At 44.3% G+C, this 27,619-nt stretch overlaps 1 protein-coding gene and 2 long non-coding RNA genes across 3 annotated transcripts; 2 read left to right on the top strand and 1 right to left on the bottom strand.

The window, feature by feature from the left end:
• Positions 1 to 1,767: 1,767 nt before the first annotated feature.
• LOC120977137 lies at positions 1,768 to 10,891 on the top strand. Its single transcript, XR_005773831.1, has 3 exons — positions 1,768 to 1,778; positions 2,607 to 2,610; positions 8,705 to 10,891. It is a non-coding gene; the product is annotated as an uncharacterized LOC120977137 (long non-coding RNA).
• Positions 6,205 to 8,055, top strand: LOC120977136. Its single transcript, XR_005773830.1, has 2 exons — positions 6,205 to 6,464; positions 7,188 to 8,055. It is a non-coding gene; the product is annotated as an uncharacterized LOC120977136 (long non-coding RNA).
• On the bottom strand, positions 10,453 to 21,882 carry C1GALT1C1 (C1GALT1 specific chaperone 1). Its single transcript, XM_040404913.1, has 2 exons — positions 21,819 to 21,882; positions 10,453 to 13,048 (listed from the first exon to the last, which is right to left on the bottom strand). The coding sequence occupies exon 2, from the start codon at positions 13,041 to 13,043 to the stop codon at positions 12,090 to 12,092; it is 954 nt and encodes a 317-aa protein (XP_040260847.1). The 5' UTR covers positions 13,044 to 13,048; positions 21,819 to 21,882; the 3' UTR covers positions 10,453 to 12,089.
• Positions 21,883 to 27,619: the final 5,737 nt, after the last annotated feature.

Here is a 27,619-nt window from a genome sequence, read left to right as displayed (position 1 = left end):
CAAATGGATTTTCTCTTTGGATACGGTGGCTCCCCATGGACTAAATGAAGAACTTACATTTACTGGTTTTTACAGTTGATGTATTCAGTACATAACTCTTCTGCACACGTTACCAGTGCCGACACCTATATAGCTTTGCAATCATACAGAGCTTCATGATGGGCCATGCACACATTGTATTCATATATTTATTTATTGGTGTTAACCATTTATTAGTTATCTCATATAATCATGCATATCATACAGTATATTTTATATAATAATAATAATTTTTTATTCATGGTGGCTATAGTTGATCAGCGCACTTATCACACAGTTTTTCTGCACATATACTGTGCAGACATTCACACTTTTCTGCAACATGGCAGAACTTTTTTGTTGGGTTATGTACACATTGTATTCATTGTGTGTACATAATTAATTATTGGTTGGATACTCTATTTACTCATTATTAATTTCATATAATCATGCATTTAATCCTTTGCAGGTTTTGTTGACTTGGTATCTGTCACTTGGAGTTGCACAATCACTTCCTTCCCCATCACTCCCTGCACTGTTTGATTTTGCATGTGGTTTGATACACTCTCACATATATATATTTTCATTTACCTATTTATTTATTCATTCATTTATACATAATTTTTTTCACAGTTTTAATTTTGATTGAGCGCTTTTCTTGCCTGTACCATGTTTATATATACACACACACTCACCTAAAGAATTATTAGGAACACCTGTTCTATTTCTCATTAATGCAATTATCTAGTCAACCAATCACATGGCAGTTGCTTCAATGCATTTAGGGGTGTGCTCCTGGTCAAGACAATCTCCTGAACTCCAAACTGAATGTCAGAATGGGAAAGAAAGGTGATTTAAGCAATTTTGAGCGTGGCATGGTTGTTGGTGCCAGACGGGCCGGTCTGAGTATTTCACAATCTGCTCAGTTACTGGGATTTTCATGCACAACCATTTCTAGGGTTTACAAAGAATGGTGTGAAAAGGGAAAAACATCCAGTATGCAGCAGTCCTGTGGGTAAAAATGCCTTGTGGATGCTAGAGGTCAGAGGAGAATGGGCCGACTGATTCAAGCTGATAGAAGAGCAACGTTGACTGAAATAACCACTCGTTACAACCGAGGTATGCAGCAAAGCATTTGTGAAGCCACAACACGCACAACCTTGAGGCGGATGGGCTACAACAGCAGAAGACCCCACCGGGTACCACTCATCTCCACTACAAATAGGAAAAAGAGGCTACAATTTGCACGAGCTCACCAAAATTAGACTGTTGAAGACTGGAAAAATGTTGCCTGGTCTGAGGAGTCTCGATTTCTGTTGAGACATTCAAATGGTTGATTCCGAATTTGGCGTAAACAGAATGAGAACATGTATCCATCCTCTGATGGCTACTTCCAGCAGGATAATGCACCATGTCACAAAGCTCGAATCATTTCAAATTGGTTTCTTGAACATGACAATGAGTTCACTGTACTAAAATGGCCCCCACAGTCACCAGATCTCAACCCAATAGAGCATCTTTGGGATGTGGTGGAACGGGAGCTTCGTGCCCTGGATGTGCATCCCTCAAATCTCCATCAACTGCAAGATGCTATCCTATCAATATGGGCCAACATTTCTAAAGAATGCTATCAGCACCTTGTTGAATCAATGCCACATAGAATTAAGGCAGTTCTGAAGGCAAAAGGGGGTCCAACACCGTATTAGTATGGTGTTCCTAATAATTCTTTAGGTGAGTGTATATTCTCAATGTACTTGCATGTATTTTCTTATGCTGTGTATTGGCCCTTGAGATACCTCTGTTGATCATGTACGCAGTATGCGTTCCACGGCGGTTATTTTCGCTGGTGGAACGCATCTTGCGTTCCATTACGGCCTCCCACTTCCGGTCATGTGACCCCCTGCACTTCCGGTCCGCGATCTGTGCTTTGCACTGGCCCTTCAGATACCTCTGTTATTCATGAGCGCAGCATGCGTTCCACGGTGGCCATTTTTGCTGGTGGAACGCATCTTGCGTTCCATCACGGCTTCCTACTTCCGGTCATGGGATTCTTGCATTTCCGGTCCGCGATCCGCTTGTTTGCATGTGTCGCTGCTCGTCATCTGGCATGCTGTTGCGCTCCCACACTCCCATCTCACAGGTGAATTATATTATGCTTAATTGTTTGATCTTATTTTCTGTATATATATGATGCACTGACATTGGGCTCATTACCCTTGAGGAAGCCGGACTGCGCCGGCGATACGTGTTGTCATCTTTCATTCATTCAGATCCACTGCACCAGCTGCTCATACACGGTTTGGCTCTCACTATTTGACCTTATTGTGGTCTGCTTTTATTCATCAGTGGCCTCATCTTATTCAACATTGTCTTCATGTTATTTATAGGTTGATATTGTGTATAGCTGGTATATATTGTATGTCCTGATTAGTGGACGCTCTGTGGATTCTGCATGTGTCGGTTTTATTCCGTTACCGACACGTTGTTCACATTGTATACAATTTTTTTAATGTGTCTGTCTTTTGGTGTTGTCTAATAAACTTTATATACATTTTTATCCATGGATATTGTTTGATGTGCATTTATAGGGTGGTTCTTTTGACTCTTTCTTGGGTCTGTCTTGTTTTGTACCATTTTAAACCGCACTCCTTGGATCATTTGTATTTATTGGTCTGCCTATATTTTTCTTTTATGTCTATGAAAAAGATTTCTGACAGAGCAGACATTTTCTCTCACTGTCTGTTGCCATGAAACGATCGCATTCATTTAGTTTTATGAAAAACCAGGGTAAGAGTACTTTCACAATAGCGTTGTTGGATTCTGGCAGGCAGTTTCTGCATGCAAACGGATACCATTAGTAGGTGGATCTGTCTCACAAATGCATTGCAATACCGGATCCGTCTCTCCAGTTATCATCTGGAAAAACGGATCCAGTATTTATCTTTTTCACATTTTTAAAGGTCTGCGCATGCGCAGACCGCAAAACCGATTCCGTTTTTCCGGAACACTTGGGGCCGGATCCGGCATTAATGCATTTCAAAGGAAAATAGTGCCGGATCCGGCATGTGTTCCAGAATTTTGGACGCTGCTGCGGTATTTTCTCTGTCAAAATACCGTACAGTGACTGAACTGAAGACATCCTGATGCATACTGAACAGATTGCTCTCCATTCAGAATGCATTAGGATAAAACTGAAGCTTTTTTTTCCGGTATTGAGCCCCTAGGACAGAACTCAATACCGGAACAGTTTAACGCAAGTGTGAAAGTACCCTAAGCTGGCTCCTGCATAGGGCTGCATGGCACAGGGGAAGCATGGAGATAGGTGTAGCGTATTTTTCCTGGCTGGGTGGTTATTTGCTTCTCCATAAAAGCTCATTTTTGTCTGTATTTTACTTTTTATTTATTTATATATGCACTTATATAGCTCTACTATATTTTGCAGCGCTTTACAGACATTAACATCACACTGTCCCCAATGGGGCTCACACTCTAAGTTCCCTATCAGTATGTCTTTGGAGTGTGGGAGGAAACCCATGCAAAGACGGGGAGAACATACAAACTCCATACAAATGTTTTCCTTGGACGGATTCAAACCCAGGACCCCTGCGCAGCAAGGCAACAGTGCTAACCACTGAGCCACCATGCTTTTAGTGTTCATGCACACAAATGTATTTTCTTTCCATTCCAAGTTTTTTTTTTTTTGTGGACTGTATACAGAACCATTTATTTCAATAGGTTCGCAAAAAAACAAAAAACCGGACAGCACACGTCTGTGAATCACTGACATATGAATTAGGCCTAAGGCCAAAACCAGGTGCAGGTCAAAAGCAGAGAACAGGAACAAATCTTTTCACTGTGCCTTATCTCGCAGTAGGCTCTACTCCTGGCTTTGGCTCATAAATCACTGACCAAAAACACGTGTCAGGCGTATCAAAAATTGCTCTTGCCACAACAGAATTCGCTAGAAACTAAGTATTGAAAACACACTGAATAAGGGCTCGTTCACCCGGCCGTTGGTGTCCTGTGCCCGAGGGGCAGGCACATGGGGATCGCAGACCCATTCACTTGAATGGGCCCGCGATCCCTCAGTTCCGCAAAAAGATAGAACATGCTCTATCTTTTTTGCGGTGCGGAGGCACGGAACGGAACCCGAGAAAGCACTCCGTAGTGCTTCCGGATTTGCAGACACATTGAAATGAATAGGTCCGCAACCGTGATGCGGAATGACAATGGAACAGTACCCGTGTATTGCGGATACGCATTATGGGAACGGGACACCAACGGACGTGTGAACAAGCACTAACATTGATACTGGGAGATTTCAGCTCTGAAGTCAGAATCATGAATGCATCTCTGAGAGTGGAACTCAGGGAAAAATATGTATATTTTTTAAGTATACTAATAATAAATGGAGTCAATTAGGGAATAAAAAGCACACATAATATAAAATAAGCGTTTAATTCATACAGAAATTCATTGTCTCAAATTTTCGGGACCATAAAAAAATTACAAATATTTATTCATTTTTTTATACAAGAAATGCTGTTACATATGCACATACCAGTCAATTTTTTTTATTATTATTTAGAAGCTACCTCCAGAAGGTCAACCATCAATGCAGTGGTCTACCAATCTGGGCTTTATGGCTAGAAAGAAGCTCCTTCTTAGTAAGGCCTCTTGCACACCACCATATGTATTTTGTGGACCGCAAAAAATACAGATGACATCCGTGTGCATTCCATATTTTGCAGAACGGAACAGTTGGCCACTAAAAGAACAGTCCTGTCATTGTCCGTAACGCGGACAATAATAGGACATGTTCTATTTTTCTGCGAAGCGGAAAAATGGAAACGGAATGCACATGGAGTACGTTCCGTTTTTTTTGCAGACCCATTGAAATGAATGGTTCCGTATACGGTCCACAATAAAAAACGGAAAAGGAAACGGAATGAAAATACGTTTGTGTGCAAGAGGCCTAAAAGAAACATAAATGTTTAAAAAAAACAAAACAAAGGACTCTCAGGCTGTGAGAAACACGCTTCTCTGGTCTGATCATCCAAGATTGAACTTTTTGGCTTCAATTCTAAGGCCTCTTGCACACGACCGTATGGTTTTGTGGTCCGTTTTAAACTGATCTGTTTTTCCGGTTCAGTAGCGATTCAGTTTCCATTCCGTTTTACTGTTCCATTTGGTTTCCGTTTCTCATCCGTTTTTTGCGGATCGGAAACGCAACTATAACCATACAATAAGGGTCCATTCACACATCCGTATGTGTTTTGCGGATCCATAAAACACAGACACCGGCCATGTGCGGACCGCACATCGCCGGCACTTTAAAAGAAAATGCCTAATCTTGTCCACAATTGTGGACAAGAATAGGACATGTTCTATTTTTTTTTTTTTTTCGGGAACGGAATTGCGGACCCGAAAGTGCGGATCTGGACAGCACACAGTGTTGCCCGATAAAAATGAATGGGTCTGCAATTCCGTGCCACAAAATGCGGAACAGAATTGCGGACGTGTGAATGGATCCTAAGGTTTAAAAACAGTAAGTACATTAAAAATTGGGCTGGGCATAAAATTTTCAATAGATAGTTCCGCAAAAACTGAACGGATACGAAAGACATACGGATGCATTCCAGTTTTTTTGCTGACCCATTGACTTGAATGGTGCCATGAATTGTTATTTGCAGGCAATAGGACATGTTGTTTTGTGGATCCATTGAAATGAATACGGTCTGTATACGGAATGCAAAAAACATTCGTGTGCAGAAGGCCTAAGGGCTGTTTCACAAGAGCGTATGCCGTGCGTGTCATCCGCAGCGTGAATGACAGCCAAGCCGCGCACCGGACAGCAGAGACACGGAGCATTAACATGATTGATAATACTCCGTGATCTTTTTACTACAAAATCACAGTGAGATAAAGTTGTCACCGTGATTTTGTAGTAAAAAGATCACAGAGAGGCAAAGAGCGTTATCAGTCATGTTAATGATCCGAGTCTCTGCTGTCCAGGATGGGGCTTGGCTTTCTATCACGCAGCGGATTACCCGCACGGCATCCGCTCGTGTGAAAGAGCCCTAATTCATGTTTGGAGGAAACCAGGCACTGACCAATACCATCCCTACAATGAAGCGTGGTGGTGACCGCATCATGCCGAGGGGGGAGATCGGTCAAGAAAGAGTAAAGGGTCCAAATATTTATGTCAATGCAAGATTTTAATTTCCTTTTCAATAAATGATAAAAGATTCTGTTATCACTGTCTCATTGTGGGGGATTGAGTGCAGAATAATTGGGAAAAAATGACAACTTTCGTTTTATCACAAGGCCGCACCATAACAAAATGTGAAAAAAAAACACGAATTCGCAATGCATTGTAACCAACTTTTCTGCAATTTAAAACATTCCCTACTAAACTTAAGTGTTTAATGCGCCAGAGAGCAGAGGTGGTTATTTACAGTTGGTCACTAGGACCAGTGGTTGTCTCTAGGTTGACACATGTTGTTTAAGATATCTAAAAATTAACATTTATTGTTTATCATTAAAATTACTAACGAGAACTAACCTAATGAAAACTATCAGCCGTGTCTGCACTCCCGCTAGTAGTGGTCTGAGTATAGCTGTGAGGCTACTGGCGGACAGACCTTCACTGTGGGCTGCCTGGATCACTCCTCCATTTCCACACAGAATCTACCGGGCTCGGTTTGTGTCACAGTCCGCTACCTACGGATTTTGAATGCCTTCCTAGCGCTCACTGTTCATTCAATAGTATGTCAGAACTAATGCTTTGCAGAACACTGACTGGCTAAAATGTAACATATATCACTCTCTGCCCCCCGACATGTTTCGCCAAACACTTGGCGTCTTCAGGGGTTTGGGCAGTGAACTGTCCCGCGGAGTGAGCCAGGCAGCCCACAGTGAAGTTCTGTCCGCCAGTAGCCTCACAGCTATACTCGGACCACTACTAGCGGGAGTGCAGACACGGCTGATAGTTTTTATTTTGTTAGTTCTCGTTAGTAATTTTAACGATAAACAATTAAATGTTAATTTTTAGATATCTTAAACAACACGTGACAACCACTGGTCCTAGTGACCAACTGTAAATAACCAATTTGTCATGTCTCAACACGTGTTAGTGGGTCAAATGTGAATAAAGTGAGAGAGCAGAGGTGGCGCTGTAGTCGAACAGTGGTTTCTGTATTATGTCATTTTGGGTCCATTCACACGTCCGTAGTGTATTGCGGATCCGCAATACACCCGGCTGGCACCCCCATAGAACTGCCTATTCTTGTCCGCATCTTTTCTGTCCCTATAGAGAATGAATGGGTCGGCACCCGTTCTGCAAAATTGCAGAACGGATGCGGATGTGTGAATGACCCTTTAAGTGGTTCTTGGTGTAGGACTGGTAACGGCAAACACAGAAACATCTCTCCTCACCGTATAAACTGAAACACCTTCTAGCGCTGGCCAGCAGCTTATAGTATGGCCGTGGAAGACACTGGGGTGGATTTATTAACGCCATTTGTGTGGTGTAAAAAAGTTGCCACATTTGTGACTCACACCAGAAAAGTGGCAAGAAAATGTGGCAGGACCTGCCGAGCCCCACCATATTTACCATCATTTACACCAGTAACTGGTGGCGTAGATCTGAATTTTCCGCGCATAGACTGCCACAAGGGGCGGCTGTTATTTTTGGCACATCTGACTCCAGCGGTCTATTTACCAAGACAGGCGTACGATATGCCCATCTTAGTAAATCTGGCCCAGTGATTAAGAGATTGTAACAGTTGGTTATAGACAGAGGGGGAGGAGATTGCACCAGTCTGATAAAAGGAAAACTGGCTTAAATTGCCCATAGCAACCAATCAGATTCCACCTTTCATTTTTCAGAGCTCCTTTGGAAAATGAAAGGACCAATCCGATTGGCTGCTAGGGGCAATTAAGCCAGTTTTCCTTTGCTTAGGTCTTGATAAATCTCCCCATAGTTTCCATTTGTTTCTGTCCTCCCTTAGCACAAAATGGACTGTAACAGACATTAAAAAAAAAAAAAAACTTTGCAGATATACTTAAAGGGGTTGTCCGGGTTCAGAGCTGAACCCAGACAAACCTATTTTCACCCAGGCAGCCCCCCTGACTTGAGCATTGGAGACGTTCATGCTCCAATGCTCTCTGCTAAATCGCGCAGGGCAAAGGCTCTTTTGTTTACAATAACACACTGCCGGGCGGAGGCTTCCGCCTGGCAGGGTGTTCGGTAACGTCACCGGCTCTGATGGGCGGGCTTGAGAGCAGCGCTAATGCCCGCCCATCTATGCCGGTGACGTCACCGGGCCCCCTGAGCAGCCGGAAGAGGCTTCAGCGCTCCTGCAAGGGACCCGGTACGTCACTGAGTCTAAGAAAACTTCACTTCCGGTGAAGAATTTCCTATAAGAAAACGGGGCTTCAGAAACATGTGGAAAAGGTAAGACATGGATGTATGTTGTATGTCTGTCTTGTACTAATGGAACAAAGTCCTCATTCCCGGACAACCCCTTTAAAGGGGTTTTCCCATGTTCATTTTATGGATGGCCTATCCTTGGGAAAGATCATGAATATCAGATTGGTCGGGATCAGACTCTCAGCGCCCCTGCTGGCTCACTGTTTTAGGGGGCCACGATGCTTGTGAAAATGCTGTAGCAACATGGGGCAGTGTACTTAGCCGGGTTTTAAAGCTCCTTTCCGTTCAGGTGAATGGGATAAAACCGCAACCTCCTGCACTGCCGCCACTGTTAGATGTGCCAGTTTAGACTATAGAGGAGTTATAGCACATGCGCCAGGCCCCTTAAACATCTCATTGTCAAGGGTGGCAACAGTCAGACCCTCCACCAATCTGATATCGATGGCCTTCCAGTTCTGCCGAACATGCACGTCATTTCAATAGAGCAAGTGAGGAGAGGCGTCTACCAGGCACCAACTTCAGTGAAGTGTTCAAAAAAAAAAAAAAAAAAAACTCTTAGACACTTGTAAGCCAGTATGTCCCGTACAGAACAGCAATTAACAGACAAATCTAATTTCTTCTTTCACCAACCCTTTTCAGAAGAGAGATTAATAAGTAATACCTACAGTATATAGTCATCTATCAAAATTAAATTCTTAACATTTATTTTTTCATAATTTTTCTTTTCATTATACATTTTTAAAAAAAATTAAAAATCAGTGGGGTAATTAGATTTCATGCTGGTAACCAATAGGCCGACGGTTCCATGTTACTTTTCAGCTCTGTAGAAGGAGTACTGTAACAAAGGCTCACACAATCACTGGAGGGTGAGGTTATAATGGCGGTACATACTGCAGTTATTAAAGGGGTTTTCCAAGTGATTGGTGGTGCTCCAGGACCTCGGACCCCCCACTGAACATTTGTTCGAAAAGGCAGCAGCGCTCGCAGTAACACCAGGGCCTTATCCAGCGGCCACAAGGCCACGGCACAGCTCCATTGAAGTGAATGGGGCCGAGTGCGATACCAAGCACAGTCGCTATACAATGTACGGTGCTGTGCTTGGTGAGCTGAGAGAAGGCTGTAACACTACTGCAAGTGTTGGTGGCTTTTCAAATGGCTGATTGGTGGGGGTCCCAGGTGTCGGACCACCACCCATGACCTATCCAGAGGATAAGTCAACAGTAAAAGACACTTAAAAAAGGGCTTTACTGGGGTTGTTCAGGAAAAGAAAAACATGACCGCTTTCCTACTAAAACAGCACCACACCTGTCCTCGGGTTGTGTGTGGTATTGCAGCTGAGCTCTATTGACGTGGTATTGCAACTCTGCTCCATTCACACACAACCTGTGGACAGGTATGGTGCCGTTTTTGGAAGAGAGCAACCATATTTTTCTTATCCTGGACAACCCCTTCAACAGACAGAGGGAGACTGCTGTGCGGCACCATCTCTGCTGATTTTAGGAGGGCAGTATAAGACTACAGACATTTTTCAGCTCCATTCACTGCTATTGCACAAGTCCTACATTACATGAATTTTTTATTTTTTATGTTTTTTGAGTCTTTAGTGGCATTTTGTATTTTGAGAAATTTGAAGAAAACCTGTTGGTAAGACAGAGGTTAATGAACCACTGATATAATGCAGTAGGGCTTATGTCACAGCTGCACCAGGGTTTTGTACCCCAAAAATTATAAGAGTGGGGTTAAGTTGTAGTTATTAATCACAACTTTTTTTTGTTTTTCTGGTGTTTTTCTAGTCGTGTTAAAATACATATGGGGAAAATACAAAAAAAAAAAAAAAAAAAAAAATATACCAAAACAAGAAGAAAAAAAAAAAATTATAATATAATAAAATAAAAAAGTACAAAGACACTTGACTTCTATATCTCACTGCAGACTTTAAAATAACATCTGCACACCCCATTAAAACCACCAACAAAAACACTGCAACAAAAAAAAAAAAAAATCATCAACATTTTTGACAGACTCCCTTAAATTCATCATATTACTAAAAATTTGTTTTCTTTCCGGCAGAGATCTTGAGAGCGGTGGCTTTGCACACAATCAAATGCACTGTGTACATAGAGTTCAATGCATACAGATCGGCCATTACCATACAGCGTGAGCAAACTACTGCAGTACAATGATCTCAGCTTGGAAAGTATCTGCCGCAGATGTTAGCAGAATTCATTTATCCTGGGGGACCTCTTTAATATAAAAGCTCTCACCGATAGAGGATCCCTCACCTCTCCCGACATATAATAAACTCAGAAGTGTTGTATTCTAAGAACCCTGCAATGTACTGTTCCTCCTGGAAATCTACAAATAGGTTAACAACTAAGGCCGGGTCAACATCATTTATTTTTCCATCGTTCTGATCCGTCAGAAGAACAGAAAAAAAAAGAAAAAAGCCTGTATGATGGATCAGAAGAATGTGAACCCGGCCTATGTATTGCCATTCTCCTGAAGCATCTCCTCCAGTTCCAGTATCAGACTTAGTAGGCACATCCCTTCTTAAACTAAATTGTGACACCTAGTTGTCAATTTTTTTTACATTTTCAGGAGTAATAACAGAGGGACAATACAATGTAGAGCTCTAAGAAAAGGAGCTTCAGAACCAGAGGAATCCAGTTCTGCCTGGAAAGCTGCCAGCAGCAAAAGACCATGGTGCAGCATAAAAAAATAAAAAATAAAAGACATTGCCATAATGCCCTCCCCCATATAACATATCCACCATGCATCCTACAGGAGGTGGACTCGGGGTGGATTCTTATAAAAAAGGGGTTGTCCCATTAAGACAACTTATCTGGTATCCACAGGGTAGAGCATACGATCGTCGGGCTCTGATCGCTGGGACCCTGCCAATCACAAGAATGGGGGCCTGTGCTCTCCTATTTCAATGGAGTGGCGGTCACGCATACGCCCTGACATCCCCATTCAGCTCTATGGGGCTACCGGAGATAGATGGGTACATCTACTCAGCCATCTCTAGCAGTCCCAAAGAGTTGAATGGAGATGAGTGTCTGACACTCCGTTCAAACAGGGAGAACGGGCAGCAGTTCTCATGATCAGCCTGTGGATAGTAGACAAGTTGTCTTACTGGGAAAACACCTGAGGTACTGAGACATCTTCTAAAAATACTAGAGATGGTTCACAAGTAGCTTTAAGTGGATGAGGTAATGGAGTTGGAGGCGCGTGGTAGTCAGGGAATGTCATTTGGCAACATCACCCGTCATGATGTAGGTGACAGACAGAAGTCAGATCATTTACACTCTCCCATAGGGAGCACCCTGAAGAATTGTACAAGAAGAAGCAGAAAGTATCAGCCCAGTTCTCTGAGAAGTAGAAAAATAGAATTTGAGTGCAAAAGTTATCACCGTGTAAAATCAGTTGCCATAAAAGAAGTATCTGGAAGTCCTGACTGAAGTTTCTATACTGTACAGAAAAACTAAATTACACATGTACACGGATCCGGTTCTACCTCCCAGTCATGGTCTCCTTCACAGAAATAAATATAGCCACCATACGAGCAATTTGTTTCTTCCAAGGTCCTGGTCTGTAGAGGTCAACACACATTACTGTAGAGAAGACTTGTGACACCTCAGTCGTTATCAGAGTTTGGGGGTGGCGAGAACACCAGCGCATCATTAAAGCTGTGCCCATAAGCCCGTAGCCTATACACGCCGTACATCATAACCTGCATGTGGTTTGGAGAGAGTCCATTGAACGTGATCGCCATGTCTGAGCAACAGCCTTCAACCACTTTTTGAGGATCATTCGCCATGGCTTCTTTAATCAAGGTCCCAACAGATTTGGTGTTGAAGACATTCTTCCCCTCGGAGTCTTCTGCGTTTTCCGCAACCACTCCTTTGTACTTTAGGCACATGGCCAATTGCTTATCTCCGGAGACCTTCCATATTATACCACCTGTTTCTGGACACTTATCTGGTTCATTCATGACACTGATAAGACGATTCACTGACCCAATACTGAGCACAATGCCACCGGCTAAATCAACATAGTCTAAATCTCCATCTTTCTCAGTATGCCCAATGTAGAAAGGTTCTAAAGGGTCCTTCTTCAACAGAAAATACTTTAGATTTTCAATGATGGCAAAAGTGGAGGGTTGAGCGATGAAAAACCAGTTATACGCAAGTTTATGTTTCTCATGTGCCATTTGGATAGCTTTCCGCATCATAGTCCACATGTCGCTGCTCTCAATGTTGATGGACTCAAAGACTTTAACCTGTTCGGAGCTGTAGTAGTCAGCCTGGTCACAGTGCTTGCTCCATGTGGTTCTGACAGCAGCCCAAAAGCTCAGGTCTTTTGGCTTGACAAGGATAATGCAGTAGACCCGCATGCTCTGACTCAACTCTATTTGTTCTGCCTCTGAAAGCTTGGAAACTTCCTCCTTCTTAGGTGCCTGGATGTGATGGTGCTCATGGGGGGTGGCACCTTCATGGCCCAACTTTATGTGTCCAAGAAGAGTTACCACTAGACAAAATGCACCTCCTATTAACAGGCCCCGTAAAAACGAACCACCTTCTGAAATCATCTTTCCTATAACACAAATAACATCTATTAATGGACTGATATCTGTCAAATAATTAAAAGGGAACCTGTCATCAAAGATCGGGCCGATTGAACTACAGACATGTTCCCTCTGTTCAAGCTGCTAGCTTTCAGAAATTGGTTTTGTTGAATTTTACAATTAGGTACATTTTAAAGAGTGGATTTTTCACACAAACACCCCGACGTCATGAAGCCATAGCTCAAGGAGTCACTGGGGCATACTGCTGGATAAGGCCGATCACAGTCATCTCCTCTATCGCACCCAACTTGCTCCCACAGACCTGTCCTGGCTTCCGGATGTCAGCATCTGGCAGTGCAAAATCTCACACAGGCGCAGAAGACCTCGTTCTGTGGCCAGGATCCTGACCTCAGCTGGCAGTGGTCCCTGCATATCCTAGGCATGCGCAGTGAGCGCTTGAAGCCAAGCTGTATACAACTCCGCTCACGTCAGGATCCTGGTGACAGAACGAGGTCTTCTGCAAGGTGCCGATGTCAGGAAGACCGGGGAGGTCTCCGAGAGCAAGATAATTGGCATAGAGGAGAAAACACGGTGACCCTCCTCATCCAGCAGTACGCCCCAGTGACTCCCTGAGCTACATTTTTATGACGTCAGATACATTTTAAAAGTGGATTTTTCACACAAACACCCCAATTTTAAAATTCACCAAATACAGTTTCTGAAAGCTGGCAGCTTGAACAGTGGGAACATGTCAATAGTTCTGATGACAGGCTCCCTTTAAAGGGGTTTAAAAAGGGAGATATAATAAAAAAATAGGTCAGAAAGGGTTAAAAATAAAAACAAACATTACTCACCTCCACCAATCCCACTCCACTGCGGTTTCCTGCAGCTATACATTTCCTGTCTTGGATTGCTGCGCTGGACATGCTGGTAAAGTCCTACAGCCAGTCACTGTATGAGGCGTGTCACCATTAAGGTCAGAGATTGGCTAAGTGGGCTTTTCCAGTGTGTCAGGACAGGACAGAGGAGAACAACAGGGAACAGCAGCAGTGGGGAAATCGGTAGAGGAGAGTAATGCTTCTTTTTTTAGTTATAACACTTAAAAATAAAAATGCCCATGGATTAAATCAGACTACATAGCATACTGAATGCCAACATCCTACACATCAGCATCCTGTTGTAGAGACAAACTGAAGTTATTTTCAGTCTCTAGTCCTTGGTAAATATTACACAAGCCTGCTTAATATTTTATTAACAAAGGAAATCATTATTAGATGAAGTTATCAAGCGTAGTTTACTTCTTATTAGCTATATTGCACGAGTTGTTAACCTGCCATAGAATAAACCTTTTATGTTCTTGGCTTTAGAAACCAACACAGCCCCATATTATACCCAAGGCCAGGGATGCCCAACTTGCGGCCCTCCAGCTTTTGCAAAACTACAATTCCCAGCTTGCCTGGACAGCCTACAGCTATTAGGCCCGGTTGGGAGTTGAAGTTTTGCAACAGCTGGAGGGCCGCAGGTTGGGCATCCCAAATTCAGTTGTCTCCTCACTATCTCAAACCTCACCAAATCATAGTCCAAAGGGCTCAGGTTGGCAAGATACAGAAAGTTGTGCAACTACGTCCTCCCCGAGACAAGGTGCAAATACTAAGGGCTCAAGTAGTTTCCTTACCTCAAACATGTTTTATTGACTCCTTAATAGGAAGGGCTGATACAATCAGGTCATCCCTCTCAGTAATGCTATCACTTTCTTATGGATCCCTGATCAAGTATTCAGGAAAGACTGTTTAATGGGTAATCTGTAGCACTATTAGAAAAATGCCATGACACAGATTGTCTTAATTATTTCTTAAAGGGGTTGGCCACCTTTTGTTTAGTTTTTTTGGCAAACCCCTTTTCTAGTCAGACCTGCAAAAGGGAAGTACTTGCTCCCTGGCGATGGGTCCCAGCTCCTTGGTTTTTTTGTCCTCAGCTGCTTTGCTCAGGTTCCCCACTGTCAACACCTGCTTGGACACTGTTGCAGCCAATAAAACTCTTCACCTCCCACCTAAGAGAGGCCTCTCTCTGACCTGACCCCTGTAGGGACAGGAAACACTAAGGCCCCTTTCACACAGGCGAGTATTCCACGCGGGTGCAATGCATGAGTTGAACACATTGCACGGAATCAGGACCAATTCATTTCTATGGGGCTGTTCACATGAGCGGCGGATTTCACGCATCACTTGTGCGTTGCGTGAAAATCGCAGCAAGCTCTATTTTGTGCGTTTTTCACGCAACGCAGGCCCAATAGAAGTGAATGGGGCTGCGTGAAAATCGCAAGCAAGTGCGGATGCGGTGCGATTTTCACGCACGGTTGCTAGGAGACGATCAGGATGGAGACCCGATCATTATTATTTTCCCTTATAACATGGTTATAAGGGAAAATAATAGCATTCTGAATACAGAATGCTAAGTAAAATAGGGCTGGAGGGGTTAAAAAAATAAATAAAAAATAGGTGAGTAAGGCTACTTTCACACTAGCGTTCGGGTGTCCGCTCGTGCGCACCGTTTGAAGGGGCTCACGAGCGGCCCCGAACGCATCCATCTGGTAGCAATGCATTCTCAGTGGAGGCGGATCCACTGAGAATGCATCCGCCTGCCAGCGTTCAGCCTCCGCTCCGCTCAGTGAGCGGACACCTGAACGCTGCTTGCAGCGTTCGGGTGTCCGCCTGGCCGTGCGGAGGCGAGCGGATCCGTCCACACTTACAATGAAAGTCAATGGGGACGGATCCGCTTGAAGATGACACCATATGGCTCAATCTTCAAGCGGATCCGTTCCCCATTGACTTACAATGCAAAGTCTGAACGGATCCGCTCAGACAACTTTCAGACTTAGAAAATTTTCTAAGTTTTAATGCAGACGCATCCGTTCTGAACGGATGCGAACGTCTGCATTATCGGAGCGGATCCGTCTGATGAAACATCAGACGGATCCGCCCCGAACGCTAGTGTGAAAGTAGCCTTAAATAATTTTTTCTAACCCCTCCAGCCCTATTGTACTATGCAGTCTGTATTCAGAATGCTATTATTTTCCCTTATAACCATGTTATAAGGGGAAATAATACAATCTACACTACAACTAACCCAAACCTGAACTTCTGTGAAGAAGTTCGGGTCTGGGTACCACATTGTTTTTTATCACGCGCGTGCAAAACGCATTGCACCCGCGTGATAAAAACTGAACAACGGAACGCAATCACAGTCAAAACTGACTGCAATTGCGTACCTACTCGCGCGGGTTTGCCGCAACGCATCCGGACACGCTCGTGTGAAAGAGGCCTAAAGGGAGAGGGTGGGTGGGGTAATTTAAACTCTCTCTCTGTCTGTGTTCCTGCCCCTACAGAGGTCAAGAGTCAATCTCCTTGTGGCCATTATGGTGGATGACATGGAAATAAACCTGTCATTCCACCCCATTAGGGCAAAAAAATAAAAATACAGTACAACTGGAACCTAATGGCTTTGTTTAAGGCCTCATGCACACAGCCGTCATTGGCCAGTGCCCGTATTGTAGTCCACAAACAGGTCCGCAATATACAGGCACCAGCTGTTGGTTCTGCATTTGTGATGCGGTACACAATTCACTTGAATGGGTCCACAATCCTGAAGGTGGGGTGCTTAACAGTGTCACAGAACCCCACTGTTTTCTGCCTGTGCCTCCACACAGCAAAAAAGTAGTGCATGCGCTACTTTTTTTTGCAGTGTAGACCGTTGGATGCGGATCATTTCAAATGAAGGGGTCCGTGTCGCATACGGGTCCACACAGTCGGTGCCTGTACTTTGCGGTCCGTGTGAGGCCTAATGCAGTTACTCCACTTTTGTGATGACAGGTGTGGTCAGAAGCCATCCATTTCACAGGTATCTCTTCCTGTACCAAAGCCCCCTCCTCTCCTATAATTTGCGCCAAGCCTGAATCTGTTCTCAGTAGGGAGATGGAAGTAAGATTTCTCTGATAGGGTCTTCTCTGCCCAACAATGTGGAAATCCAGCTGTTGATCCTCATCTACCGGACATCTGCTGTTGGTGCACCACCGCTTTGTCACCCTTGTCGCCCTCTTGTTGCATTAACAGTCCCTAAGATATCGGAGCTGGTAACAAAGACTCAGGGAAAACCAGGTGCACTGAAGAGAGCAGCTCTGCCCCTGGTGCACCCAAATCCTCATTTGCATAAACCACCAGATTTCGGGCCACCTATCCTACGTGCTATGATTTTGGAGCTGACTAACCCCTTGAGGACCCAGACAAATTTCATTTTTGTTTTTTTACTCCCTGCCTTACAGGAGCCATAACTTTTTTTTATCTTTCCTTTGAAATAGCTGTATCAGGGCTGGGTTTTTTTTGGACTTTCTAAAGGCACCATTTATTATTTTACACAATGTAGTGGGAAGCTGGAAAAGAATTCCAGATGGGGAAGAACTGGGGGGGGGGGGGGGGGGGGGGAAATCCACTATAGTTTTATGGGAAAGTTTAGACTGGCATATTCTTATTCATAATCATAGTCATGGGTGCACATCCATAAGGCAGACATAATAAATAAAAAAATAATGGCTGCACACACATATAAGCAGTAAAGCTGAGAAATGGGGATCATTCTAAATTGAAGTGGTACTATACCTACTATTGGAATCAATGGAAGCTCTTAGCGCACATTTTGATCAAACTTGTGTCGGGCCCATCCACCAGGCGTCAAGGTGGCATCCGCGGACGGGTCCCTATCACTAATATACCGCCTCTCTTGGACTTATCCAAGTCCACATTATCAGGGCAGTGAAGGAACCAGCTTCATTTGTACTTTGCTCAGAAGCCCCAGGCAGATGGGCGTGTGCTCAGTCTAAAAGAGGCGCCACCCTCAGATAAATATTACAAGAAAGTTTAGACTGGCAAATTCTTATTCATAATCAGTCATGGGTGCACATCCATAAGGCAAACATAATAAATAAAAAAATAATGTCTGCACACACATTAGCAGTAAAGCTGAGAAATGGGGATCATTCTAAATTCAAGTGGTACTATACCTACTATTGGAATCAATGGAAGCTTCACTGCCCTGATAATGTGGACTTGGATAAGTCCAAGAGAGGCGGTATATTAGTGATAGGGACCCGTCCGCAGAAGCCACCTTGACGCGTGGTGGATGGGCCCGACACAAGTTTGATCAAAATGTGCGCTAAGAGCTTCCATTGATTCCAATAGTAGGTATAGTACCACTTGAATTTAGAATGATCCCCATTTCTCAGCTTTACTGCTTATATGTGTGTGCAGCCATTATTTTTTTATTTACTATAGTTTTATGGGTTATCACATTTTTATAGTTTCTTGTATTTTATAGTATTTTTAGAATGTGAGCAGGACTGGTTTGTCTTCACTTGCAGAGCTGACTAGGGGGTGAGGGGCCTTACTACACCCTACACTGCTCTACAATAGATCATAATGCGATCCGGCCTAGTATGTGCCATCATGGCTGAGCAGCCTGACAGGAACACTCCCCAATATACAGTATATGCAGGTGTCTGAGTGTAATGTGGACCCACCCCTCACCCTCCCAGGCAGCTCTGCAAGTGGAGGCAACCAGCCCTGCTCACATTCTAGATCAGGTGGCTGGCAGCCATTTTAACTTATTCCCAGGGAAATCCCTTTAAGGACACCTAAATCTGATTTCTACAATGAAGGATATACAACGCATTTTATGACTAAAGTTACAAGCATTACATATATGTCACACCAAAGCTCTATGTAGTCTGTCAGATAGTAATGTGTAACACACACTCACTTGTGGTACGGCCACATGGTCAGGTTTCTGCCCGCAGTTTTGGGAGCCAAAATCAGGAGTGGATCATAAAAGGGAAGAAAGTATAAAAGGCAGATGCCACTTCTCTTTTTTTAAATCACTCCTGGTTTCGGCTTCCAAAACTGCACGCAGAAACCTGACCGTGTGACCGTCCCCTAACTGAAGCTCCACTCTTAGGCCTCTTGCAGACGTCAATTAATCCGGACGCGTACCCGTTGATTTTAGTGTGTTTGTTTACACATGAGACTTTCCACTGACTCCACTGCTTTATTAGGTCTGTGACGTGTCCCAAACACCCCCGCTGAAGTCTCTGGGTCCATGAAAACCACTGCCACAACACGAATGCCACCCATGTTCTGTCATATCTTACAGAATTGCATTTCCTTAAAGGGGTTCTGCAGTTTGTTTAAACTGATGATCTATCCTCTGGATAGATCATCAGCATCTGATCGGTGGGGTCCGACACCCGGGACCCCCGCCGGTCAGCTGTTTGAGAAGGCAGTAGCGCTGCGGCCTTCTCACTGTTTACCACTGGCCCAGTGACGTCACGACTAGTTTCAACTAGCGTGGGCGGGGCTAAGCTCCATTCAAGTGAACAGAGCTTAGCCGCGCCCAGGCCAGTGATACTAGTCGTGATGTCACTGGGCCGGCAGTAAACAGCGAGAAGGCCGCAGCGCTACTGCCTTCTCAAACAGCTGACCGGCGGGGGTCCCGGGGGTCAGACCCCACCGATCAGATGCTGATGATCTATCCAGAGGATAGATCATCAGTTTAAACAAACTGCAGAACCCCTTTAAAAATATAATGTTAAAATTGGATTAAACTGAAATAGGGTGGTGCAGGGTTTGGGCCCTTGCACACGACCGTATGCCCTCCGAGACATAGTCTGATCGGGCTATATGTCCCGGAGCGGCATTGATCGTGCGCACGGGAGCACACAAAATCATAGATTACAATCATGCTGTGCATGTCGGCCGCCCGTGGCGCTATTGTCCCGCACTCATAAAATCATATGAGTGCAGGCTAATCTATGATGCTGTGTACCCCCGTGTGCACGATCAATGCCGTTCTGGGACATATGGCCCGATCACGGACCGTATGTCTCAGAGGGCAAACAGTCGGGTGCAAGGGCCCTTAGAAGAACATATAGAAAAAATAGTTCCAATACGTATAGCAATGGTAAGTCGCGGCGATTCCCAAATGTAAAGTGGGTAGAGGTCACAGTTCAGAACATGCGTTTTCGAGGGACCGCACGTTCCGACCCGGGTTTCGCTCCACGCTTCGTCAGGGGCGTCCTGATGAAGCATAACCCAGGTCGGGCAGAATTGTAAAGACAGCTCTGACTGCTTGTTTTATCTCATGTTTTGTGAGTATAATAAACCTTTTTATACACCGACCTTTCTAGCGGTGCTTTACCATTGGAGCGTATATATGCTTTAGTGGTGGTGAAGAAGGACGAAAAGGAGGAGAGCCGTGGAGTGTATATGATGTGCCTATATACCAAGCTGCGCATGTGAGTACAATCACGCAATACATTTCTGGTGATCTGCAGTGCTTCACTATTTGGTATTTTCGGACATCCCATAGGAGCCCTGGTGGAGACAGTGGGACCTGATAACTTGCTTTAGTCTTAAGTATTGGATGTTCCGAGATTGAAGAGGTGCAACCTTCTGGATAGGGAACGTGTGGTCCCTCGAAAACGCATAACCTTAGAACATGGCTGCTTTCTTTCAAGGTCAACACCACACCTGTCCGTTGTTTCATGTACCTAACTACTATGAGAGCTGGTCGCTATGGACTCTGGTCGCGTCCATGCAGGAGCAGTTTTCACTGTTCTGTTTGGATTCCATTGCCCGCTCCGACTCGGGATCAGGCCACCAGACCTCACCATATCAGGCACTACTGGAGACGACCATGTACTGCCATATACCTATAATGGGATCTGGTGGAGTTCCGCAGCTCCCCGGCAAATATGCTGGGATTCAACTGGACAAAAAACGCTGCATGCAATGTTTTTTCTCCAGCCGGATCCCATTATAGTCATGGTTGTATCCGGTAACGCTGGATATAGTGGGCTCCGCTAGCCCGATCAGGCTACCGGATTCCAAATGCAACAGTAAACAGGTTCTAAATGAAATCTAATTATAAGACTTTGTTCACATCTCCGTTATGAGATCCGGCAGGCTGTTCCAGCACAGAGCAGCTTGTCAGATCCTCTACTTCACCACCGGATCCCAAATGACTGCAATAAGGTCCAGCGGTGATCCATCCGCTTTCTGGCATAAACGCAATGGTCTTTTGTCCGGCTAACAGCTGCCATTTGCACCAGGTCAGGCAGCTGGATGTCTTGTGAGCATAGCCTAATTTCGGAAGGTACCCAACGATCGAGTACAAGTATGCAGGAGTAGACCCCAATAGTCCCCTGACATCTACCGCTAGGGGAGTAAAGGATGGGCATCACTTTGGTCACTAGTGATCTGACCCCGCCAAGGCTATCAGTGATCAGCAGTCAGCTCAGTGCGGCTGACGCGGGTTTGGTACTTCAGCCCTATCGCTCTGCTGATCGGCGGGGGGCAGACCCCACAACCATTTGTCTAGTCCCATGAAACCCCTCTAACCTCATGCAGATGAAAGATCAATGACTTGGTCTCTGTTCACACCTCGTTATGTATGCACCAAGAGCTCTCGCTGCCTGTCAGACCAATGTGACGTGTATTCAGAGACATAATGCTTCCAGGACTGAGCCTGTAGTATACCCCCAGTACATCCCACCTCATCAGACTGTCGCATCAGGACCACCACAATCAGAGATCCCTGATCCTTCCTGAATACGATGAGAAATGCGCTGACATGGTCACTAATAAGACACCACAGCAAGCACACTGTGTCTGTATGGACGACGAGATCAGAATACCGATCTACATGTACACGACGCAGAAGAAAGGGTTAATCTAGAAGGAGCCCCGCACTCACCCCGCCGCTCCAGGCACAGCGATCTACCTCGTCCACACTCCCTAACGCCTGCTGCTACCCCGGATCCTGTATTTCCGCCTTCTTGCGCAGGTGACATGAGTCACGTGTACAGCCATGACGTGTCACTGCTCTAACTTGTAGGACCGGCTGCCGCCATGTTTGCTCCTGGCAACAACAAAAAAAAACAGCTGGAGGAGATTTCAGCGCTTGGGATTTAGACACTACTGAATGATATGGTGAAGAGCATGAGGCCAGTAAAAGGGAGGTTATCTGACTCCTGGTGCCGAATGTATGAAGCGGAAGATTAAGCGCAACCAATCAGATTCTAGCTTTTCTAATTCAAGTGCAAATTGGAAAATGAAAGCTGTGATTTGATTGGTTGCTATGGGCTACTGCTCTGATGTATCTTCAGGACAAGAACCGCATGTGACCCATTAGGTTATAGAAGTCCTCCCAAGTGCCCCTCTTTCAGAGGGACAGTCCCTACTTTTAACCCATGTCCCTCGTTGATTTTGATCTGAGGTATAGATTTCCAGTATTGACCCAGAAAGTGTCTGTCTGGTTCCTATCTGTATATTAGAGCCCACCTTGTATATTATTGCATTATTTGATGCAATTTGGAAAGTAGACATTTCTGTATCCAGATAAGTTTTGTGCTGTTGTGCAAAGGAAAACGAATGAAGTGCATAAAAATGCAGGAAAAATGGATCTTTCACACAATGAACCATAAGTGTCCGTCCTTGAGCATTCAAAAAGTTGGAAAGTATGGTTATATGGAGGTTACCAACTCCACCAAGATGAAGGGTAGACCAACCATAGCAAACAAGTATAGAGGGGATATCCCCACTCTGATTCCCTTCTGCCAGGACAAACCTAAAGGCTCATAGGCCTTGGTGCAAAAGTTTAGCCCTCCCACCACCACCACCACCACCACCACAAGCACCACCACCACCACCACAAGCACCATAGGCAGCTTCTCTTGACAGGTGCAGGGTAATGAGGGACGAGCGGACGCGCAGCATGCAGTGCACTGTCCATTTATTGACATAGCCCTTTTATCAGGGCACACCCAGCAATGGTTTGGGGAGCCAAGTCACCTGCTGGTAATAGTCTACGTAGCTGTCTACCAGGAAATGTTCAGGCCCCCCAGAGCGTTTCGCTTGGGGGACACATGCGGGCAATGACACCGTTAAATATGTATATTTTGTATGGTTTTGCTCGTTTTTTCTCCCCCCCCCCCTTTTTTCTTGCTTTCCCGCTCTTTTATTTCAGGTTTTTAGGAAAGGGTTAAGTCCTGTCAGAATCAGCTGGTTTTAGCCGGTCTCACCTGAGCCTTAGATGTCAAGCAGGGATCCTTCTGATTGGTGCAGCTGATTGCTAGGGGAGATTTCTGGACAGCCGATTGGTGTGGATGCCAGCGGCAGAAAAGTTTAGTCCTTAAAAAGAGGGTTTTGGCGGCGCTTCTGGGCCAGTTTCATTAAGACCGGATCGTCGCCCCGCCCTCCCTCCCTATTCTTATCCTTATGCCGCTTTGCTTTATTAGAGGGGCTGTATCACTCAGCTATTGCTGACGGGATTTCGGTAATTATTGGAATTTTTAATGGTTATTTATTTATGAATTTGAAGTTTTAATTATTTATTAATTTATTTACCCTTAATAAAGCATTGCGGCCATTTTTATTCCAACACAAGGTGTCATGTCATTATTTTAGTATTTATTATGGTTTAGTTATTAACCACTTAAGGACCACAGGTTTATACCCCCTAGTGACCAGGCCCTTATTTACAAATCGGCACTTCACAACTTTAACGGTTTATTGCTCGGTCATGCAACTTGGCACCCAAATGAATTTTACCTCCTTTTCTTCTCACAAATACAGCTTTCTTTTGGTGGTATTTGATTGCTGCTGACATTTTTCGTTTTTCCGATATTAATCAAAATAGGCCGCAATTTAAAAAAAAAAGGTGTATTTTTAACTTTCTTTGGTTAAATTGTTCAAATATAATTACATTTCTATACAAGTTTGTGTCAGAATTTATTGTGCTACATGTCTTTGATATAAAAAAAAATCCAATAAGTGTATATTTATTGGTTTGCGCAAAAGTTATGGCGTTTACAAACTATGGTACAAAAATGTGAATTTCCGCATTTTGAAGCAGCTCTGACTTTCTGAGCACCTGTCATGTTTCTTGAGGTGCTAGAATGCCAGGATAGTATACATACCCCCCAAATGTCTAAAAATGCCCTCCTAAAAGGAATTTGGGCCCCTTTGCGCACCTAGGCTGCAAAAAAGTGTCACACATGTGGTATCGCCGTACTCAGGAGAAGTTGGGCAATGTGTTTTGGGGTGTCTTTTTACATATACCCATACTGTGTGTGAGAAATATCTCTGTAAATGACAACTTTTAAATTTTTTTTTATACAAAGTTGTCAATTTACAGAGATATTTCTCTCACCCAGCATGGATATATATAAAAATACACCCCAAAACACATTGCCCTACTTCTCCTGAGTTCAGCGATACCACATGTGTGACACTTTTTTGCAGCCAAGATGCGCAAAGGGACCCAAATTCCAATGAGTACTTTTAGGATTTCACAGGGCATTTTTACGCATTTGGATTCCGTGAGGGGTATGGTGAGTTCATGTAAGATTTTATTTTTTGTCACAAGTTAGTGGAATATGAGACTTTGTAAGAAAAAAAAAAAATAATAATAATTTCCGCTAACTTGTGGCAAAAAAAAATCTTCTATGATCTCGCAATGCCCCTCAAAAGTGATCTTTATAGCGCCGCAGCGATTTTACTTTGTTTTTGCGGAACGGAATTGCGGACCCATTCATTTCTATGCGGACAGACTTTGTCCCGCTCGGATCCGGAATTGCGGATCTGCACTTCTGGGTCCGCACTTCCATTCCACAAAAATATAGAACATGTACTATTCTTGTCCGCAATTGCGGACAAGAAAAGGCATTTTCTATATAGTTCTGGCAATGTGCGGATCCGCAAAATGCGGAAAGCACATTGCCGGTGTCCGTGTTTTGCGGATCCGCAAAACACATACGGACGTCTGAATGGAGCCTTACAGGGGGGTGATCAATGACAGGGGGGTGATCAGGGAGTCTATATGGGGTGATCAGGGGTTAATAAGGGGTTAATAAGTGACAGGGGGGGTGTAGTGTAGTGTGGTGATTAGTGGTACTTATTACAGAGCTGCCTGTGTCCTCTGGTGGTCGATCCAAGCAAAAGGGACCACCAGAGGACCAGGTAGCAGGTATATTAGACGCTTTTAACAAAACAGCGTCTGATATACCTTTCTGATGCGATTATTTTAACATCTACAGCCTGCCAGCGAATGATCATCGCTGGCAGGCTGTAGTATAACTTCCGAATAGTGCGCCGCAAATCTTGGGTCTCACGAGATGACGCCGATCGGCGTTAGTGTGACCTGAGGGAGCTGCCACACTGATGCCGATCGGCGTTAGTGTGGCGGGAAGAGGTTAAGTCTGAAATGGGTCATTTGCCTCCATGTTAGAGCACTTCATGCTTCCCTCTGCTCTGTTGACAAGCTTTATGGAGATGCTGATTTCATTTTCCATCAGGACTTATACCTGGTTTAACAACCACGGTATCACTATGCTTGATTGGCCAGGAAACTCGCCTGACCTAAACTCCATAAAAAATCTATGGGGTATTGTCAAGAGGAAGATGAGAGGCATCAGACCCAACAATGAAGATGAGCTGAAGGCCACTATCAAAGCAACCTGGGCTTCCATAACACCTCAGTAGTGCCACAGGCTGATCGCCTCCAAGCCATGCCGCATTGATGCAGTAATTCATGGAAAAGGAGGCCCGACCATGTATTGAGTGCATATACATACTATACATACTTTTCAGTAGGCCAACAGTTCTGTATTAAAAATCTTTTTTTGGAATTGGTCCTATATAATATTCTAACTTTCTGAGATATTGGGGCACGTTTTACAGCTCACCTGTTTTTAAGCTTTCTATTATACAGGTATATTTTCTTCACCTGTCTTTCCTTTGCCGACTATTTATCAAGCACTTCCAGAATTAAACTAGGTGCATTGCCTCTGGTGGTTCTTTATCAGTATTATTATTATTATTACATATTTTTAAAGCGCCATTCATTCCATGTGGCTGTACATATGAAAAGGGGTATACACTCACCTAAAGAATTATTAGGAACACCATACTAATACGGTGTTGGACCCCCTTTTGCCTTCAGAACTGCCTTAATTCTACATGGCATTGATTCAACAAGGTGCTGATAGCATTCTTTAGAAATGTTGGCCCATATTGATAGGGTAGCATCTTGCAGTTGATGGAGATTTGAGGGATGCACATCCAGGGCACGAAGCTCCCGTTCCACCACATCCCAAAGATGTTCTATTGGGTTGAGATCTGGTGACTGTGGGGGCCATTTTAGTACAGTGAACTCATTGTCATGTTCAAGAAACCAATTTGAAATGATTCGAGCTTTGTGACATGGTGCATTATCCTGCTGGAAGTAGCCATCAGAGGATGGATACATGTTCTCATTCTGTTTACGCCAAATTCGGACTCTACCATTTGAATGTCTCAACAGAAATCGAGACTCATCAGACCAGGCAACATTTTTCCAGTCTTCAACAGTCCAATTTTGGCGAGCTTGTGCAAATTGTAGCCTCTTTTTCCTATTTGTAGTGGAGATGAGTGGTACCCGGTGGGGTCTTCTGCTGTTGTAGCCCATCCGCCTCAAGGTTGTGCGTGTTGTGGCTTCACAAATGCTTTGCTGCATACCTCGGTTGTAACGAGTGGTTATTTCAGTCAACGTTGCTCTTCTATCAGCTTGAATCAGTCGGCCCATTCTCCTCTGACCTCTAGCATCCACAAGGCATTTTTGCCCACAGGACTGCCGCAGACTGGATGTTTTTCCCTTTTCACACCATTCTTTGTAAACCCTAGAAATGGTTGTGCATGAAAATCCCAATAACTGAGCAGATTGTGAAATACTCAGACCGGCCCGTCTGGCACCAACAACCATGCCACGCTCAAAATTGCTTAAATCACCTTTCTTTCCCATTCTGACATTCAGTTTGGAGTTCAGGAGATTGTCTTGACCAGGACCACCCCCCTAAATGCATTGAAGCAACTGCCATGTGATTGGTTGACTAGATAATTGCATTAATGAGAAATAGAACAGGTGTTCCTAATAATTCTTTAGGTGAGTGTATATACATAAAGAAATTCCTCCGCATGTGATCCGTTGCTAACGACAATTCCCAGCAAAAATGCATACAATGGAGGATGCCGGCAGCGGACCACATGCACCACAATGGCATCCTACACAAGATGGGATAATGTGTGGATGACAATATACAAATACATAAATCACTGCGAAAGGTGCACCACAATTATATGCAACTGACAACACTGGCTAATCCCTCAAGCTGATGTTAAGAACTGAGACTTTAGCCAATATATTCCAGGAACACATCGGAGCCCTTTTGCACCACCGTCAAGGTATCTCCATGTGGCATGGATTCCTACCACTAGACTACCTACCGTGTGTGAACACGGTCTGAGAGGTGCTAAGATACAACTTACAGCCAAGCTCCCACATACCTCAGGCAGTGGGAGAGATGATAAGGCTGTAAGCCCCCCCTATAACAGGCCATGTGACACAGGCTACCAGGTGCAACAGAATGTGGTGGCCCCCCAGAGCGTATAGCTTGGGGGACGCATGAGGACACGATCACTTGGTCTGGTTTTATTGGTCTGTTTTATTTGGCTGATGGT

This window comes from Bufo bufo, chromosome 8 (assembly GCF_905171765.1).
Source record: "Bufo bufo chromosome 8, aBufBuf1.1, whole genome shotgun sequence".
Classification (NCBI taxonomy): domain Eukaryota; kingdom Metazoa; phylum Chordata; class Amphibia; order Anura; family Bufonidae; genus Bufo; species Bufo bufo.
The sequence above is the reverse complement of the archived record's forward strand: the minus strand, read 5'-3'. Positions and strand labels throughout refer to the sequence as shown.

What these genes read in the sequence shown, in the direction of transcription:
- C1GALT1C1 (XM_040404913.1), bottom strand. Translation starts at nt 13,043, where the DNA reads ATGATTTCAGAAGGTGGTTCGTTTTTACGGGGCCTGTTAATAGGAGGT.